The following is an 18,367-nucleotide window of genomic DNA, read 5'->3' on the forward strand; positions in this document are numbered from 1 at the left end:
TCTCTCAAAAGCAACTCGTCAGCAGCAGCACGCTGCAGACAGCAAAAATGATGAGCGAGCCGGGAGAGAAAGAGAGAGAGAGAGAGAGAGTCAGGGGCCTCTACTTAAGGCCGAGCCAACCCCCAGCTTGCGCGCGCGCGCTCCCGCCAATTGCGTGCAGACGGTCCGAGAGAGAGAGAGAGACAGTCTCGAGGGAACAGGGTAGGGCCCGCCGCTGTATATACCTATACGCAGGCAGCACTGCTGCGGGTATATCTATATATAGTTTGCGCAACCGTTAAAAATCCGAAGGGCGCCTCTGCAGCCGCTCTCGCGCGGGACATCAGTCAGTCGCGTTTACGAGTCTCGAAGGTGAACATGTCGCGGTGTTAGGGCCTCGTCGTCGTCGTCGTCGTTGTCGTCGTCGTCGTTTAGTTTCGCGTAGTGTTCCTTATTTTCGGTCGTTGTTCACCCATTCCTTTATAGCTTACTCGTCGTTGGATAACTATATATATATTGCCGGGCTTCGTTTTGACGGTTAGGTTTTTGGCACGATCGGCGCGTCCGCTGCAAGAAAGAGAGAGTTCGATTCTTCGCTGTTTTTCGCGCCTTTTACCGAAAAACCCGAGGAGCTTCTCGCTGTCAACAAACGCCTGTCCCATAGCCTGCAAACGGAAAAATGTCGTTCTCAAAGGCGAGAATTCAACGGTTCAACGAGCTCACGAGTAAGTACTGTTTGTTTAAATATCATTTATTCTGCGCACGGTAAAAAGAATGAGTTCGTGAATGCCGATAAGGAAAGATCGTTGCGTTTTAAATGGCGGTAAACGCCGATGCAGCTTATATACTTGGCAACGAAAACAGGTCTGCGACGCAACGATGTTTTTTAAATTCTCCGATTCCGGCGTCCGAAAAACAAGGGGGTGGCGCACAGCTCGTCCACGATCTCCCCCCCCCCCCCCCCCAGCTGCGTCAAAAGGTAAAGGTCCGAGAGCAGCGTGAAAAAAAAGGACAGACTACATCGGACGGCTCTGGGGGTGCAGTGTCCCTTGCAGAGCGAGAGATCGTATATAGGTATTTTCTCTCTTTGTGCGCGGGCCGAGTGCGAGAAAAAAGGGGGGCTCGCATGAGAAAAATTGTGCTCGCGCGCCCGGCGCGTTGCGTACACACCTGGCATAACGTTACGCTCGCGCGACGCAAGCGGGGCCCCAATGTATAAACTTACCAGCTGTCCCCTCGTGTGTCTGTCGTATGCGCATATCTCCCTCTCTCTCTCTCGCTGCGTAGGTATGTGTCGAATGTCGTTTTCTCTCCCTCCGTCATTACCCTGCAGCCGGCGGCTTTCGCCGTCTCTCTTTCTCTCTTTGACTTGACGCTTTCGCTCTCGTGGGCCCGATGTGTACCTATGTCATAGCTACGCATGGCTATGCCTATATACGTGGGGTGGCCCTGTTTTATGTATGTATTTTATGTGTTTTTCGCACCCCCTCTCCTCGGCTTTCTCGGCTGGAGGCAAACAGTGGACGAAGAGACGATGACATTGTCTTGTACGAATAAAAGACAATTTATGGATTTATCGACGATCCTTATTAACAACGAGTCTTTGAACTTTTGCAGGCGAGGCACCACCTCCGGGAGCCTACGACCCCAAATTCGACAGAAAGGTCAAGGGCACGATTATCGACAAACCCGGGAAGTCTCACCACGATGCCAAGAGCACCACGAGCAGCGGCGCCGAGTGCAACGCCTCGGTATCGAGCCGCGGTACCAGCAATGCCTCCGTTAAACAGTTCAGAACGGTAATTTATCTGATTAGCTTTAGCCCGCCTATCTTTGGAACTTGATCTTTACTTGCGTCTCCTAACTCCAGCCTCAAGTGCCAAAGAAACGCGTGATTGCAAAACCAACGGGCATGAGCTGTCCGCGCGTCAAGACGAAGCTGTACAACAGCGAATCCAAAGATTCACAGACCCCGTATGAGCCGCTGCACGAATTGGCCGATTTGAAGGTGGAGTGCGCCAACAAAGACAAGACCATTCACGAGTACGAAAAACAGATGGATGACATGAAGGCCGAGATTAGCGATTTGAACGAGAAATTCGAGATTCTCCAGAAGAAGCATGCGCAGATTGAGGAGCAGCATCAGAAGGATATTGAATCCATGGTAAACTTCGAAGGATTACATTGTTTGATAATTTTTAGTTGTTTTTTTTATTTTTATTTTTTTTTTAATTTCGCAATGTATTCTTTTTTTGTAATTAAAGGCAAAATTACAGCAAGAAGTTATGGAGAATAAGAATGAGAAATATCTGATCGAGATGCAGGCTCTTCAGTCTCAGCTGACCTCTGCTTTGGAGACTAAAAAAGAACTGATCTGTGAAAAGAATAAAATTGAGGAGGAATTGAACGCAAAAATTAGCAGTTTGAAAGATGAACTGCAAAAGTTCAAAGAACAAATTGATATTGTTGATAAGATGGAGAAACTTCAGTTGGCCACTCAGAAGTTGGATAAGATGACGGAAGAGCTGAATGAAGCTTTGAACCTCAAAGACATGCAAATGGCAGATCTGTTGAATTTGCAGGCGGAAACCGAGCGTAAATTGAGCGAAGTTCAAATTGAGGTATTCACAACAAGATTTATGAATAATTGGTAAAAGTGTCATGTATACTCAACTGCGTCTATCGTTGTTTTTTTTAGCTCAAAAAGTCGGAAAAAGAAGTAGCAGAACTAGAAGCGAATTTGGAAAGCATCGAAAACGATAGCATTCCTCAAGCTTTACCGATGACCTCGGAATTGATCGAGAAAATGACTACCGTACTACAAGAATACTTCGATTACGATAACTACGATGGCAAGTGGAACATCGAAAAAATGTCTTTCAGTCCCGAAATTGAAGAGTTCCTTAAAAATATTAGAAAGTTTGTTACTGACTTGAAATTGACTTACGAACGCGAAATCGAACTGTCGAGAGACAATTTCAATGAAGAGCGTGAAAACCTCGAGCAGGATCTCGAGATGAAACGGTCGTTGATTATTGATTTAGAAAATAAATTGGCAGAGACTAACGAAACTAACGCCTTTTTGACAGAGGAACTTCAGGATGTACAGAAATTATACAAAGATGTACGAATTATCCTTTTTTTAAATGATCGTTTTATTTAGTCAATCTTTAACAAAATTTAATCAATCTAATTCTAGGTTAATCGCAATATGCACGAAGTTAAAGCAGACTTGGAAGAAGCTAATGAAAAGTATGCCAAAGTGGTAGCCTCACATAAAGGCGAAATAGAACTTATGACCAAGATACACGAGGAAGAGCAAACCAAACTTAAAGACTTACTTGAAGAAGCTAGAAGCGAATACCTAAAAGAGCTTGATAACGTAAATGTTATAATTAATAAAATAATTACCGATTTCAGCATTAGGAATTTCATCACAATGATTTTTTTCACTTATTACAGATGACTACTGCTCGCAATGAGGAACTTGCTGAAGTAAAGAAGGCAATGGATAAGAGAATCGAGGATGAAAAGAAACGAATGAAAGAGTGTGCGAATAAAATGGTTGAGAACGCAGAAGCGATTACGCGAGAGACATTGAAAGCTTGCAAAGCTGAAAGTGAAGAACGCGTAAGAAGGGTAATTGCCGAAACTGATGCAAAGGTGCATTATTACTTTTGATTTTACTCCACGTGAAATAGTAACCTGTGCAATGGAACACTTGGAATAATCATGATTACATTTTCTAGGTGAGTGTGTTGACGCGGGAAGCCAAAACAGCCTCGGAAGAAGAGTTACGCCAAGTGACGGAAAAGTATAATGCAAGCTTGGATCTTTTGGAGAGTGAAAAAGCGTCTTTAAATACAAAATTAGCTCAAAGAGACTTAGATGTTATCCGTTTGACAGCTGCATTAGAGGAGATGAAGTGTACTGCTGAAACTCAGGTAAAAATTATAGTTAAACTCGAGTCTACTTCAAAAATACGATATACAAAAATATTTCATACATTTATCATTGCAGGAAAGCTTTAGTCAGAGTTTGCAAGCCGAATTGGATCGTGCCGAGGCAGAGCTTGTCGAAAAGAAAGAAGAGCTACGCAATCTGAAAGACCAAATTCGCACCGAATCCGCGGAGATGGTGGCCAGAAGACGCCGCTTCGAAGTTGTCATGGCTGAAAACCAGGCTTCTGTTGCAGCTCTTACTCGTAGACTCGCACAAAGTGAAGCTGAGGTCGAGAGGCTGCAGCGTGAGTTGCAGACAAAAGAAGGTTCTTTGGTGGGATACCGCGAGTTGCTCGATAATATTACGTCGAATTCTAAAATGGCACAAGAACAATTAGATACCATCACGGACAAAATTGACGAAAAAGTCGAGCACATCAGTCAGATGGAGGTACAAAGCGTAAATGAGATCAACGCAGCCAAGACTATGTTTAATGCCAAAATTGAAAGCTTAAGAACTGTGACGATCGAAGAACTTGCAAAAGTTCAGAAGGAGTGTCAGGAAAAATCGGAGCGTAACGCAGAGCTGCAGGGAACCCTCAGTCAAATGGCAGATAGGCTGAGTGAAGCTACAGACATGCTGTTAAAACTGGAGGAAATCAATGACGAACAATCTATCGAGATGTCAAAGTTACAGTTGCAAAATACTAAACTTATGCAACAATTAGATAATAAGGATCAAACCCTTGAAGAACACAAAATGTGCTATGAGCTGCAATCCGAACAATACAAGCTTGAAATTAATGAGGTATACTTACGAACTTGCACAAAACTATTGCCTAATGAAAATCACTCTTTGAAATTTTTCAACTTCAATGCCACATTTCAGATGAACGACCAGTTATCCAGATTGAGAGGAGAAATCAAACTTCTAAAAGAGCAGAAAGATGCTGCAGAGGTGAATATTCTTCATTAAATGATATTGAGGACCACTTGGTAAACGTTATATATTAATTTATGTTATCATATTTTAGGATAAAAAATATGATTTTGAAGAGTTAAAACTCAAGTACAATGACCAGGTAGAACAGTTGACGGAAAAACTGAAATCAGAAAAAACTCAGAGAGAAAAACTTGAAAAGTAAGAGTTTGAAATTCTTACCAAACAAAGTATCTATTTACTAAGTTAATATTTGAATTATTTTTTGCAGGCAAGTGAAACAATATGAACGCACGTGTGAACGTTTAGCCGAGGAGTGTCAACAAATAACGGATAAGTACACTGAAGTTGTAAGCCACAATAACCATAAACAGAGGATAAAACATGTATCTCAACTGAAGGAAAAGATTAACAACCAACAATTGGACCTTCTTCGATTGCGGCAGGTTCGTGCAATCTTCGCATTCACCCTTGTCCTAGGACTGTACTGGATATGGTCCCTTTACTTAACAAAGCCTTTTACGTATTGCGTATTTGAGTAGAACGTAAAACAGAAATCAGATTTAAATGCATGTCGGTCATTTTAAAAAGTGCTGTGTTATTACCTTGTAATTGTGAATATTTATAATTTAATGTATGTATCCTCGGAAGATGTTATAAGTCCGAGAACTACCAAAGCGTTGAATAAAATGTATTTTTTCTATACCATCTTCGCAAGATGTGTCACATCGCAACACTTCATAATATCGCACCGTCGTTTAACGCAGTCTATGCCTTCATTAGAAAATCTCAATCGCTAATCGTTCAGTATTTATGCATCATGTGTTTTTAGGAACTTGATTCCAAAACCAATCTGATCGAGGAGCTTCGCCTGGCTAACGAGAAGCTAAAGCTGCTGGAAGAACGACGGCATGTCGGTCAGGGCAAGGAGAACCTACATTCGATGGCGGGAATCTCCTCACCTCTCGCAGCTGGCAAAACGTTGTTTCCTAAAAGCGCGAACACAACGCCTGTCTCATCACCTCACAAGCCGCACACGCCGCTTCGGGATCGGAATGAGTGATTTCGGAAAAATTATCGTCTATGTTCTCAGGTTCATTATTCGCATGAGAAGCTTCCCGCGCTGAGAGGGGGAGCCGTTCGCTCACACGCAGACTGAAGACTATTAATTTATTAGTACTATTAAGCTTCCAACTTGTTTTGTTACTGCCATTTCATTTATATGTCTTTTGTAAGTTCGTAATGTCTGATTTGCTCTAAGTGTATCCTGGAAAACTTTCCGGAATGACTAACTGCTTCGTGTTAAATAGTATTGAAATTTGATATTCTTTTTTTATAACTGTCAACTTTTAGATTTGATAGATTATTATTTATTAAATTGTTGGGAAATTTATCCGTTATATTAGAGACCCTGAGAAGTCACGAAACTGCACGATTTCGGGGCTTCTGAGAAAAATCATATTTCATCATTAGCACTGTAAAAAAATGTATTTTGAGAAAACTTGTTTCTAATTCGTTATACGCTAAAATTCTTAATTATTATTAACATTATTATTATATTATTGCCATTTTTCCATTGAATATTTAAGAATAGTGTATCCAAAGTCTGATAATTATTTTTAATAATTTTATTATTAATTTTAGCATTATAGTATTTTTATTATTACGAAATTTAAACTATTATGTGTACTTAATACAAGCAATGCCAATATAAATGATCATCGCCAATACCTAATAAAGTTTAAGTATACATACACGCAAAAAGCTTTCGTTTATATACTCTCTCTTTCTCTCGTTATAATTTGCAACTAGTCAGTCCAAGTAATAGAAAGGAAAAAATACGCGATGTAATATCGCTCGATTTCACAACTCTGACAAAAAAAAAGGCGTTGAAAAAAAGAAGAAAAAATATTCGAGGGCTCGTGTGCGTCAACTCCGCTATGCCAAGGCACGCTTGGTCTCTTGGTAAGGTTATAGCAAGCTGCGCACTTTTTTCGGAGTCACCGTTGTATAATATAGTATATACTATACCGCCTTTGCAACCATGAGACACAAGCAGCAGAAAGTTACTCTGCTACCGTGGAGGGGAAAAGCCGCCACTTGGGCTAACATCTGTCCTCTTTCGACTCGTATATTAATCTTGCGATGCCTTCGTCTTCGTCTTGCGCACTGCGTGCCGTCTACGGAGGGACTACGGAATAGCTGCTCGGTACAACTGCCGAACGCATGAACACTCTTGCTTGAGCAGCTGACGGCAGCGTATACGCCGAGTGGCATAGTAGTACAAGCAGTTGTAATTCGGGCTTTGAATTTTGTGCACGCGTTGTAGGCGTATATAGTCGTTCAAAATGAGCCTCGGCAGCTTGGTTACTTTCGACAAACTTGGTAAATATAAAATTAGTTAATTTTTTAGTCGCTAAACTCGGGCAAGCTCGCGACTTTCTTAAATGGAAGATGCGCGCGTCAGCGACTAATTGCACACGTATGCATACAATTATTCTTCAAAATTGCTTACAATATTCTACAAACTAGTATGTACATACTCAAAACATTATTCAAAGATTTGTACTTTACTTTTACTGAATCGTCTTTCTCTTTTCTGATATACAAATTAGCAGCTTTCGGAAGTATAAAGTTACGTTCACCCGAATTCAAATCATCATCGAATATCTGTCATTATTAATGCGCGGCCTTTTTGTCTGTGGGTTTTTCTTTAGATTTTATACCAGTGGAGTGTTGAAAATAATGCATATTTACATCTGTTAAATCTCTTTTAATTTTTACTTAGAAATAATAAGCAATTCAATAAAAATAATGCATTTATATTTCACAGAAATGCAATAAATGTACTGAATGTGCGCCTCAAAGTAGTTGTAAACAGTCATTTTAATGATCGTAAATTATCTTTCGTCCAACTATTCACGCTCATCCTTGAATCTTGATTTACGCGATATTTGCAAATTTGTTATCTCATGATTAATAATTAAATGCACGATAAATTCCGGGTCAAGCTTATCAAGAACGATAAGGTTTTGCGTTTTTCAAAATTACGTGCATACATCATGTATTAAAGATAATGCTTGCAATTGAGCGATTTGAAAGACGCAGGAAAAAAATTAATATTAAAAACATATTAAAGTTCATAAGCAGTAATGATTTTGTGTTTGTACCAATAAAAGCAATTTATATCGTTAACGAGCAGACATTGTTTCAGACCGCTCAATCAATGACTGCTATACACAAGTACAATATCAAATTCTTAGTTCAATAATTTGCAATATCAGCTGTTATGCATATTTCTCAAATGTTAATATTCCAAATGACTTGCAAAACGTGATTTTTTTTTTAATTTTGACAAATGTAGACCATTGATTGTAGTAAAAATGTCACGACTTCAACCCGCACTTAAACGTTTTTACGTCTTCCAAGAAAATCCGAAGACATTCCATTTTTGAATACTTCTCTACTAAAAATATCGCGAATTTTTGCAGACGCAGCAGCTCAGCAGCTGATTCGCGAGGGGTTACAAGCTCGTACTTTTTCGTACTCTCCGTACAGCAAGTTTGCGGTGGGCTCAGCGCTAAGATGTGCTGACGGCTCCATCCGCACTGGCTGCAACGTCGAAAACGCCTCGTTCTCTGCCTCCATCTGCGCCGAACGTTGCGCCCTGACCAAAGCCATCAGTGAGGGTCAACAGGATTTTCACTCCATAAGTGTCGTTGCTAACAGCATCGACGGCCGGCTAACAACGCCCTGCGGTGTCTGCCGACAGATGCTCTGCGAATTCGGTGACTTTCCGGTTTACGTGACAGACCCCGGTATGAAGGACGTGCTGGTCACCACGACGCACGAGTTGTTGCCTTACGCTTTTCGCAAAGGCAGCAAAAATAATTTTATATCGGATAACGCGAGTTAAGCGGGCTTTATTTCTTTTATGTGCAAAGAAAGATGTTTTTGGAAAACTGTATCTGGTACCAGACAATCGAATCAATTGATATTCAGAGATATTCAAAACGTTATGAAGATTTTATGTGCTGATGTGCAATAAACTTTCAGAGCAATCTTTTATAATCGTAAATTTTAGCTATAATGAAACTCATAAGAATCTTCTTAAAAAATAAATAAATAAATGATAATGAATAACCGTAAGAATTTGAAATTTGCCGTAAATGCATAATGCTAATTAACGCTAGGCAATAAGGTAACAAAAAGAGAACGACCATTTTTTAAGCGGGAATGCTTTATTATCTTATACATGTAGTTTAAGCTTTATGAGCGTTTTTATGTTCTATATTTACAATGTAATTGTCTCGTATTTCTATAGTATACTGCCAGTATATTGCTGGCGGCTCATCGCAATCGGATTCGAAAAACACACTCGCGCGCGAGAGGCTACTACATCCATTTGTACTCACATTCGCTCAAATATTTACACGCTCAATGTAATAACCAGGAACTGTGTAAAACGACACCCATTCTCGAGAGTCCGCACGAACACTTATGCATAGATAATTAAAGTATATACTCGTATGCTCGGCAGAATACACGTTTCAACAAAATGCAAAATTCCTTGTTTTATTTTTTGGTTTGTCTTGTATTAAAGGCCTACTTAATTGGAGTTTAGCTTGTTAAAATTGGCTTGTCGTTTACCAAAATGGACACCTGAAACAAAAGAGCAAGATGTCTGTAGTAAATTTGATAATCTAACGATGGACGGTGATAATGAAATTTTTTACAGAAACTATCTAGTTTCATTACTTGTACAGAGCATTAAATAAATTGTGCAACATTTTATAAAAATTGGAGTGGCGTGTGTTATCTATCGAATATTTAACTTACCATCCTATATAACATTGACAGAGGTTTTCATTATTAGTTGCTTGTTGTATCAAAAGATCCACTTGTCGCTGCACACTTAGCGTCTCTTCGTGTGAAAAGTCGCGGCCAGTGAGCTTATCACGGACTCTGTTTATGATCTGAAGAGCCTTTTTGTTCAAAGCTTCTGGCTGATTACTGTCACCTGTTGGAAAATGGAAAATTTTAATCGAGATTCTTTAATCCAAAATGATCTGATATCTTAAAGAAAAATACACATACCTCCGTTTTCAATGCTACAAGGTACGCCCTTCTTCGGGAACGTAGCTGTCAACGAATCCAGCATGTCACCATGTTCCTGACTACTACTAGTGCTCATGCCCTGTGCGTCGCTCCTCTTGCCCTTAGGAGCGGCGTTGTCCATCAGCCTCCAGTTCAACAAAGGATCGTAAACGAAGGCCTCGAGTACGGCCATCAAGCTGTCCTTGTTGCGATGTAGCACCGACATAACCGATTCGCAGGTGCGTCTGTATGTGCCCTCTATACCCGTCACCTCCATCGCGTTAATTAACATTCGGGTGAGACGGAAGGGTATCTTTTCAGGGAACTTCTCGCGAGTCATAGCGACCTCGAAGCAATCGCCAAAGTCAATGTGAAGTATTTTGCCGCTAAGCCTGTCCAACATAAGATTCGAGGGATGTCGATCGCCCAAACCGAGGATGTATCCAACCATCGACATAACGGCCAGTGAGCGAGTGTAGTTGGTGCGTCGATCAAACCAGACCTCGCTCGATGGTGATTTCAACCAGAGCAAACGGGCCAAATCGTCACCGCACGTGTGTTCTAAGGCGTGTTCAAAAACTTCGACTTTTTGCATGAGCATCAGGTGATCGTAGTCCGGTGCCATCTGTAATAATATGAGTTTTATTATTTCTCAATTTAACAAGCTCTCAAACATAGCGACATCAGGTTGACACTTACTCTCAGCATAATTCTATGTTCGATGTTGAGAAGTATCTTCTTTTTCTCTCGGTAATCCCTGATTAAAGTGTGCAAAGTATCACAGTGAGGTACCCATCCAATAAGGCCACTATTTGTAGATAAAGGAATAACGGCGTATCTCTGCATGTAACACCAATCATTTGTTAGGTATAACGAAATAAATCTTTTTCATTTAATTTAAAATAATCAGATTATCAATATTTACCTGAATCGTCAAATTTCTCCTAAACGTATCTGGATCGTGCAGCAACAAAGTATTGACTAGACCGAATAGCTGCATAACACGCTCGTCCTGACGAAGATCTTCGTGACCTTTGAGCAAGAACATGTAATCCTTTCCGTTACTACCCTTGACGCATAACTTTCTCGGTCGCTGTTTGCTCGTTATGACTTGCAGCGAACTATTTATACTACCGATCCTGATAACAGGCTGCCCGGGTTGATAGCTTCCCGGTACAGCCAGTTCCAAATCTCTGCACAACAGCAGCTTAGGACTGACGTACTGCAATTCGAGACTCGTCAGCTGTGGTAATTGTCTCGATATTCGCCGGAACACGTGGTAGTAAAGGTCCCAGGCTTGATTGAGATCGCGTACGTTTCCTGACACCTTGTACCTGTGACACCAGTCTTGTGCTTCCATTAAGTCGCGACCATAGGCTTGATTGAAAGACGTTTCTTTGAGCGTCTGAGGTCCGCGCTCCAGCATCGCGTGTAAAGGTTCTAGTGTGTCAAACATGCCTTTGACATTTCGTTCACCGAAATACAGTCTACTCGCTTCCTCGAGACCCTCGTGCCACAACTCGTGCCAGAGTATGGCTACGCGGATGAGCTCGTCACTCACCATCTTCGCCTGTTGTACCAATGTCGGACTATGCTCGCTCATGCTGTTCAAGATCTTGTTAGCGGCCGTCTTACGCGCGTGACTCGCACTCTTCGATGCCACGGTCAATGGATATACCAGAGCCTGAGGATGAGTCTTGCCGATGTCAACGAGAAGATTATGAATGCAACGTCCGACCAAAGCTCGCGGTGTGTCAATTCTGGCTATGAGCTGCGGTATAACCTGTAGCCAAGTGTTGATTTCAATGAGTCGAATGCCCTCTATAATAGCCTCGTAAACTTCAGGCCACTGTCCATACTCGAACCACAACGTCAGCAACCTGAGCGTATCCTGCAGAGAGTTCCCATTTGACAGATTGATCGATCTGATGAAACCTTCCAGCGCTGGTACCGTGAACCTCGTTATAAACTGGGACGACAATTGACTCTTTGCAGCTCCGTTTGCCAAAACATTCGCTCCGTTTGGACCTCCATTTTGTTGTTGCTGTTGCTGCTCGTTGAATGCCGTTTCCGTTTGTTGGTGTTTATAGAACAATACCGCTTCGAAGTTGGTGTAGGCGAACGCGTGCCAGGCTTTGTACCAACTCGGATCGTGCTTTGTCGCGTGCGCGTAGTAAGACAAGACATTGGGAATCGAGTCCTCGTTGATACCTTGCAGAGCTTCCAGCCACTCTCCGAGTTTGAGATAACAACGAGCGAGTAGGCGCTTGCGAGCTTCGAGTTGACGTTCGTCTTCGGCTGGTTGCTGCTGCTGTTGTTGCTGGCCTGGTAGGAAGGTACGCACGAAGCGCTGGAGTTGACCATAAGCTGCGTCACGCTTGCCATCCACCCACATGTGCTTGCAGTAAGCGAATGTTACCTGTCGACAGGCGAATAAATGGTTCTCATTAGTATGAGATGATCCAAATGTAAAAAGAGCTAGAAAATAAAAAAATTTAAATATCAATTACCTGTGGATGTTGAATGGGAAGAGCTTGGTCGGGTCTCGCTGTGGATGGGTCGACTCCTAGCAGCATAACCAGTGTCTTGTGACACAACGCAAGGTTTCCACTTTTCCGACAAAGACTCGCATACTTGAGCCATGTGTACATATCGTCCTGTGGAGAAATAACGAGCGTGTGCACCTGTATGATCTTCTGCCAGTCCTCTACGATCCGTTGACCACCCTGCAATCGCTCCCACCACATGGACTTGATGGTCGCTCGTCTTTCCGGTACGAGCTTGTACTGTATCACCTCCTCGAGCTCCGCGAGCTTCTGTACCTCGACCATTGCGTTGTAAGCTCTCTGATAACTCTCGCCAGCCATGGCTGTCAATTCGGTGTCCAGTAAGTCTCTCGCATTGTCTATCAACTTGTGCGCCAGGTCATATTGCTCGTCGTGAATTGCCAACACAGCTCTGTAGAAAGCTCCGTCTTGAGTTTCTTTGGGAATCAGCGCCACGTGCTTTTCCATGCTCTCCCACTGGTTCAACCCCCAGGCAGCCGCCGCTGCCATTCTGGCCATGCGCTGTTTAGTCTCTTGGGTATGCGAACTCCATTGTCTCATCGCCACCTCGTGCAGTTGTCCCCATTCTCCCAAAGCTTCCAAACACCGCATCTCTCCCAAAGTCGACTCAACGTCTTGCGCATCAACCTCCAACCTCTCCCTATACAGATGCAAAGCCTTGTCCCAGTTATGGAGTTTCTCGTACCAGCGAACCTGCACCTTCAGCTCTTGCTTGTTGTTCTCTTGCTGCTGATTCATAACGTACTCGAGTAGACCTTCCGCAGCCTCTTTCTGCTGTAATTTGTTGTTAATGCTGATGAGTGACTCGAATACAGCACCGCTGCGGCCCTTGTGGTATTCGTCCTCTTTGTAGTGGAGCGCCTTAGCGTATGCCCGACAATGCATCGCTCGTTCACCCAAGACTTTACTATCCAAAGGTAACGGTCCCTTATCACAATGTTCCATAAACTCGGCGAGATTTAGGATTGTCTGACTGATCTCGGGTATATCGGGAACCATGAGAGCTTGTTGAAGAGTAGCCACGAGCTCGGTGCGGTGGGACTCGTCGAGTTCGCTCCAGCAGGAGACAAAAGCCGCGTTGAAGAGGTCTCGCGGTAGCTGTGAATAGGTTTGGGCCAGAGCCCAGCAGGAACGTAAGGCCGGCGACGGGGATTCTTTTAAGAGACCAATGGAGAGGCTGCGAAGCCACTCGAGCCAGTCGTCCTTGGACACGCGTCTAGTAGCTGTCCAGGCTTTTTGAAGATTCGATGCAGAAACGTTGAGCTTCTTGATGACGGTTGTATCTGCAGCACTAGCTAGGCCCAATTCCGCGCGCTGACTCTTACTTCTGGCCTGGCGCTGTTTGGCCCCACTGAGCAACAGGTGATCGTGCTCGGCTACTTCAAAACGTCCTGGGCCTCCTAATCTAGATGCGCTTTGCACTTTGTCTACTAAACTCTCAAATCGTGGATGGACGATCCTATGCCGTACCATGACACGCTGAACAAGTGGCAAGAAGATGTGGAACTTGGGCCCCAATTGCAGCAATAAGGCGCACAGAGTCTCGCAGGCCGGAGCTCGAAGCTCGGAACACTGATCCAGCGTTCGAACGAGCGGCTGTACGATGCGGGAGGCAAAGTCTGTAAAGTCAAGGCTTTCGGCTAGTTGTTCGACTGTTTCCAGAGCACACCGACTGACAGCGACCGGGCAATCCGGACTCGTCTGGAAGAGTCGGACTACAGGTGGTAAGACCAAGTGCAGGTAATTGTCGAGGTTTCCGGCGAACTTTTGCAAAGCGAGTAACAGTTTCACCGTGACCTGGCGTTCTTTGCTTGTGTCATGACTCAGGACTCGCAGTATCTACAGAAAATAGAAGGTCAAGTTTAAAGAAAATAAAAATTATCGTTTTGAATTATAAAAATGAAAAGAGCTATTCTTACTTGAGGCATCAGGCGAGGAAGATATATCTTAAATTCGGCTCCTAAAGCCACAGCGATGTGTTCGACTAGATGAATGAGCGTGCCTTGAAGCGGACTGTTCCACGTCCAGAACTCTTGCACAAGCGCGAATATGTCATCGAGGTAGTTGCGAATATGATGCTTGACGATAGCAATGAGAATAGCGAGCTGCTGGAAGAGATACTCCCGGAATCCGACATCTGCAGTCCGAAGCACGTTAAGAAAACTCGGCATCACTTGGGATATATATGGCACGCATTTAATACCAAGACTCTTGAAAATGAAAGTGACGGCTTGGACAACCATAGTGTGATGCTGCGCGAGAGTTGGCTCGCGGATAATGCGCATGAGGGTTGCGATGGCTACGGCTGGATAGTACTCCTCCAGGGTAGCCGAGGGCATATTGACCAGCATCTCACTGGTGCTAAGCTCGTCACCAGCTTCAGGGCGAGCATCGGCAGACGGTCGAGAGCTCAGAGCTTCGAGCTGTGGAGATGATATCTGTCCAAGGTTCATTTTGTGCTTGTAGGGGTCGAGCGCGCCTAAAAGACCAAGTACACGGATAGTTTCACGACGAACGACGGGCTGTTGCTCGGTCTTGAGGAAGTTCAGAAGAACATCGAGCAGCGATGGGTACTGCAAAGGAAAAATAAATTTAGCATTGCTTTCGCGCTCTTCATATAAATCGCATAAATTCCTCCATTTACCTGTGTATACGGTCGCACTACATGACCCGTACTACCAACAAGCTGACCCAAGACCCACAGTGCAACACCTCTCTTTTCCGGCGACGACGCGTCCACTAGCATCTCTAGCAATATTGCGAGCAGCTCAGGCATCCAGGGCTGCATCTCAGCGCCGCTAACCTCTGCCAAATCTCCAACTGCTCTCAAAACTGCCAGCACAACTCCTGGATTAGTTTCGGTTTCCTTTAGCTTGGGTACCAAAACTTTGAGCACCGGTTCCATGTAGGGTCGGATGAGTCTCGGTGCTGAGACGACTAGATGATCCAGCATACGGGCTGCCTGCTCCTTGTTGCGACCCATACCCGAGTGTTCGAGCTCGGTGAGGAACTGTATGAGAGCTTTACGAAGGGATGGCATCACGTAGGCTGGATTCATGCCGCTCAGCCGACCGATTGTACGAATAGCTGTATAAAAGTCGAAAAAAAATTATAACGATCCTGATAGTTGATAAAAAAGCAATGTATGAAAAAATTAGAAAATACTATTCTCACCTAATTCCCGAATTTCAAAAACCTCGTCATTCATAGCGACAAACAAACATGAGAGACTCTCTGCTTGTGCTAGATGAATATCAAATGGCTCATCCAGCGACGCCAGCACCCAGTATCTAACATCCGAATCGGTATCCGTGATTCCCACGACTAACAATTTCCCAAGCACAGTAGATACGGTACTAGTAACAGTAGGTCCGGGTTGACCAAGCGCTAATCTCAGCAGTCTCGAGCACGTTTTGACGGCCTCGAGACGTACCTCCGGTTCTTCCCATGTGAGGAAGTAGTCGGCACAACGACGCACGAACTGTAATAATGGATTTCCATCGAAGTTGAAGGTACCAAGGGTGCGAAGACCTAAGACCGTGGAAGCTACATCGATCTCAGTAGGTGGGGCAGAAACGGGACTTGTGGCTGTCCAAGGTGCACCTGGATGACGAAGAGGCTTGTACATCAGCACCTGGAGAGAAATAACGTTTGTTAGTACTCATCCAGATTAATTCTATAATCGTAACTCTCAGTAGTATTTGATGAACAAACCTGTGACAACATCCTGAGTAGGCCCTGAGATATATCAGGCTTCAAGGAAGGCACGCTATGCGCCAGTTCTCTCAAGGAGGTGGTGAGAATCGGCGACAACCCGGTAGCCAGCATCGGCTCCAGCAAATCCCTCACATCCGACGTGATGGTCTGTTTCACAGCATGTCCCAGCAGTGTAATGCAAACAAAAACCGCAGGTTCGAGAGCAGAGCTCCTCTTTTTGTTGGGTGTCTCTTTGGACGGTAGCGAGCTTTTAATCACGTCCATAATCTTGGGTAAGTAAGGCTTGATGGCCTCGTCAACGGCTACAGCTATCAACCCGATCGTGGTAAAGGCAGCTGCTCTGTCCTTCTCTCTGCCCCTCAGGCTGACAATTAGATAATGCATGCACTCGCGTAGATTGTCCTGAACAAATTTTTCCTTGTTGAAGGCCGCTAATCTTGGTAGCAGAGTCATGAGCGCGTTCTGTATGTGCGAGTTGCGGCAGTGGCGCTGGTTCATCACGTCTGCGTTGATTTCATCGAGTTTCTCCAGCATCAAACTCCGACAGGCGTTCGACTCGTGAACTGGATGGAGATTGTGTTGAACACTCTGCAACGAACTCTGAGGAGCTGAGGCCGTCCACTTTGACATGAGGCTCGTCTTTAATCTCGGCATCAATGACAGGATATCATTGTCGGTCGGCTGGCTGGAACAGCTGAGCCGCTCCATGAGGTCTTCATAAAGCCGCTCCCATTGTAGATTACTACAGCGCAACAGCTCATTGAGAATTAGCAATGAGCCGTGCATTCGATCATCCCGATTGAAGCTCTTCTCCCGGACATAAACCTCCTCAAAGCCTGCAACTATCTCTTCATAGCACAACTTGTACCATGTGGGTTTCTGTGTCTGCTTGGCAGTTTCACGTTGTGCTGTCAAGACTAGAGCTGCGCGGAGGGCTTCTACAGCACCTTCACGAATGGCTGGCTTAGGGTCACAGACTGCTTTAAAGATCAATTCAAAGAACTGGGTAATATGCTGGAAAAAATATGTGGGCATAGAGACTGCTAGCTCTTTGAGAACCAAAACTGCTGCGTGTCTCTTGTTCTCATTTCTATCACCACTAAGCCATTCAAAGGCCCTCTTGACTTCGAATTCAACATACTCAGCAGTAAAGGTGCCAGAAACCAGAGCTAGTTTGCCAACTGTTTTGGCAGCCAACTCCATAACTCCAATGTCACTGGAAGGCAGAAGGTTTCGCAGATAGTTGGCAAATCGAATGGTGCGAGTATTGATGTTGCCTACATCTGCACCAATGAGGCATACTATTGCCAGGATACCACCTTTTTTCTCGTTGATGTCTGAGCCAGAAACCATCTCAAATATGTGGTGATTGAACTCATCCATAAAAGCTGTAATTTCCTCTTGTGTGGCCTCGCGTAGCTCTGTCTTGACATAGAGACAGAGCTCACGGGCTGCTTTATTTCTGACATCCTCATGCTTTGACTTGAGCCGCTGGACGAATTGTAAAACAAGCGTACTTGTCATCTTCAAGATGACAGGTTAGACACTTGTTATCCAAAAATCAGGCGATCACCAGTGCAAAAACATTTCTGCAAAAAAAACAAACTCTAATCGGTAAGTGTTTGTATACAGTGGTTGAGTCATTAATTCGATAAACATGTATGTGTTATCATTACTAACTGAGCGTAAAAATGCTGGTATCACGTTTTTATTACACAACCTCAATCATTATCGGCAACAAAATAGCTCAAACAGCCGATCAATTTTCCAAAAAATGCTCAAATGATCATTCGAATTTCAAAGTAAATCCTGCATAAATCATAACAAGCGATCCTACTGTAAAACGACGGAAAAAAAATTTCGGCGCAAATGATATAGATATAGGTTAGAAAAGTACCTGTGCGCATATATATATATACACACACGATCAAAAGCACTCGGTTAATACGTCTACTCTTCTTAAATTTTTCAACGATGTCTCGATATTACACTATATATTTCTACGCGTCAATAGTTTAAAACGTCGTTTGGAAAATCGCACACACGGGCAGCTCCTTATTTACATGATGCTCCCCAACGTAACAAAATACAGCACTGCCTGCATTTGGTTTGGGCCAACGGGCAAC

The 18,367-nt window shown here is 43.7% G+C and overlaps 3 protein-coding genes across 7 annotated transcripts; 2 read left to right on the forward strand and 1 right to left on the reverse strand.

Annotated features, from left to right (window-relative positions):
* Nucleotides 1–306: 306 nt before the first annotated feature.
* Nucleotides 307–6,308, forward strand: LOC100118324 (hyaluronan mediated motility receptor-like). 3 transcript variants are annotated; one of them, XM_016984415.3, is made up of 13 exons: nucleotides 307–704; nucleotides 1,597–1,778; nucleotides 1,850–2,143; nucleotides 2,244–2,600; nucleotides 2,678–3,103; nucleotides 3,179–3,361; nucleotides 3,442–3,618; nucleotides 3,729–3,923; nucleotides 4,000–4,728; nucleotides 4,810–4,878; nucleotides 4,955–5,061; nucleotides 5,132–5,306; nucleotides 5,693–6,308. In XM_016984415.3, exons 1-13 carry the CDS (start codon nucleotides 659–661, stop codon nucleotides 5,921–5,923), a joined length of 3,171 nt encoding a protein of 1,056 aa, XP_016839904.1. In that variant the 5' UTR covers nucleotides 307–658; the 3' UTR covers nucleotides 5,924–6,308. The 3 variants fall into 3 exon arrangements, with proteins under 3 accessions (XP_016839904.1, XP_016839902.1, XP_016839903.1); XM_016984413.3 differs by having other exon boundaries at nucleotides 308–704; nucleotides 3,442–3,642; XM_016984414.3 differs by having other exon boundaries at nucleotides 308–704; nucleotides 2,256–2,600; nucleotides 3,442–3,642.
* Nucleotides 6,309–7,001: 693 nt separating this feature from the next.
* Nucleotides 7,002–9,665, forward strand: LOC107980937 (cytidine deaminase). Its single transcript, XM_016984416.3, has 2 exons — nucleotides 7,002–7,245; nucleotides 8,352–9,665. The coding sequence occupies exons 1-2, from the start codon at nucleotides 7,209–7,211 to the stop codon at nucleotides 8,774–8,776; spliced, it is 462 nt and encodes a 153-aa protein (XP_016839905.1). The 5' UTR covers nucleotides 7,002–7,208; the 3' UTR covers nucleotides 8,777–9,665.
* LOC100118360 (rapamycin) lies at nucleotides 9,083–18,366 on the reverse strand. Of its 3 annotated transcripts, XM_031927360.2 has the most exons (12): nucleotides 18,139–18,366; nucleotides 17,922–18,050; nucleotides 16,239–17,830; nucleotides 15,699–16,158; nucleotides 15,169–15,611; nucleotides 14,444–15,097; nucleotides 12,468–14,363; nucleotides 10,883–12,376; nucleotides 10,657–10,797; nucleotides 9,958–10,582; nucleotides 9,700–9,880; nucleotides 9,083–9,522 (listed from the first exon to the last, which is right to left on the reverse strand). In XM_031927360.2, exons 3-12 carry the CDS (start codon nucleotides 17,763–17,765, stop codon nucleotides 9,507–9,509), a joined length of 7,437 nt encoding a protein of 2,478 aa, XP_031783220.1. In that variant the 5' UTR covers nucleotides 17,766–17,830; nucleotides 17,922–18,050; nucleotides 18,139–18,366; the 3' UTR covers nucleotides 9,083–9,506. The 3 variants fall into 3 exon arrangements, with proteins under 3 accessions (XP_031783220.1, XP_031783221.1, XP_008205206.1); XM_031927361.2 differs by lacking the exon at nucleotides 17,922–18,050; XM_008206984.4 differs by having other exon boundaries at nucleotides 17,922–18,366.
* Between the last annotated feature and the right edge of the window lies 1 nt (nucleotide 18,367).

Source organism: Nasonia vitripennis, chromosome 3 (assembly GCF_009193385.2).
Source record: "Nasonia vitripennis strain AsymCx chromosome 3, Nvit_psr_1.1, whole genome shotgun sequence".
Classification (NCBI taxonomy): Eukaryota; Metazoa; Arthropoda; class Insecta; order Hymenoptera; family Pteromalidae; genus Nasonia; species Nasonia vitripennis.

Bases quoted from the DNA above. Each gene is read 5' to 3' on its own strand.
- LOC100118324 (XM_016984413.3), top strand. From the start codon at position 659: ATGTCGTTCTCAAAGGCGAGAATTCAACGGTTCAACGAGCTCACGA. The intron at 1,779-1,849 runs GTAATTTATCTG...TCCTAACTCCAG, and splicing joins CCGTTAAACAGTTCAGAACG to CCTCAAGTGCCAAAGAAACG. The intron at 3,362-3,441 runs GTAAATGTTATA...CACTTATTACAG, and splicing joins ACCTAAAAGAGCTTGATAAC to ATGACTACTGCTCGCAATGA.
- LOC107980937 (XM_016984416.3), top strand. From the start codon at position 7,209: ATGAGCCTCGGCAGCTTGGTTACTTTCGACAAACTTG. The intron at 7,246-8,351 runs GTAAATATAAAA...GAATTTTTGCAG, and splicing joins GGTTACTTTCGACAAACTTG to ACGCAGCAGCTCAGCAGCTG.
- LOC100118360 (XM_031927361.2), bottom strand. From the start codon at position 17,765: ATGACAAGTACGCTTGTTTTACAATTCGTCCAGCGGCTCAAGTCAAAG. The intron at 12,377-12,467 runs GTAATTGATATT...GCCTGTCGACAG, and splicing joins TTCCCATTCAACATCCACAG to GTAACATTCGCTTACTGCAA. The intron at 10,798-10,882 runs GTAAATATTGAT...TGTTACATGCAG, and splicing joins GGAGAAATTTGACGATTCAG to AGATACGCCGTTATTCCTTT.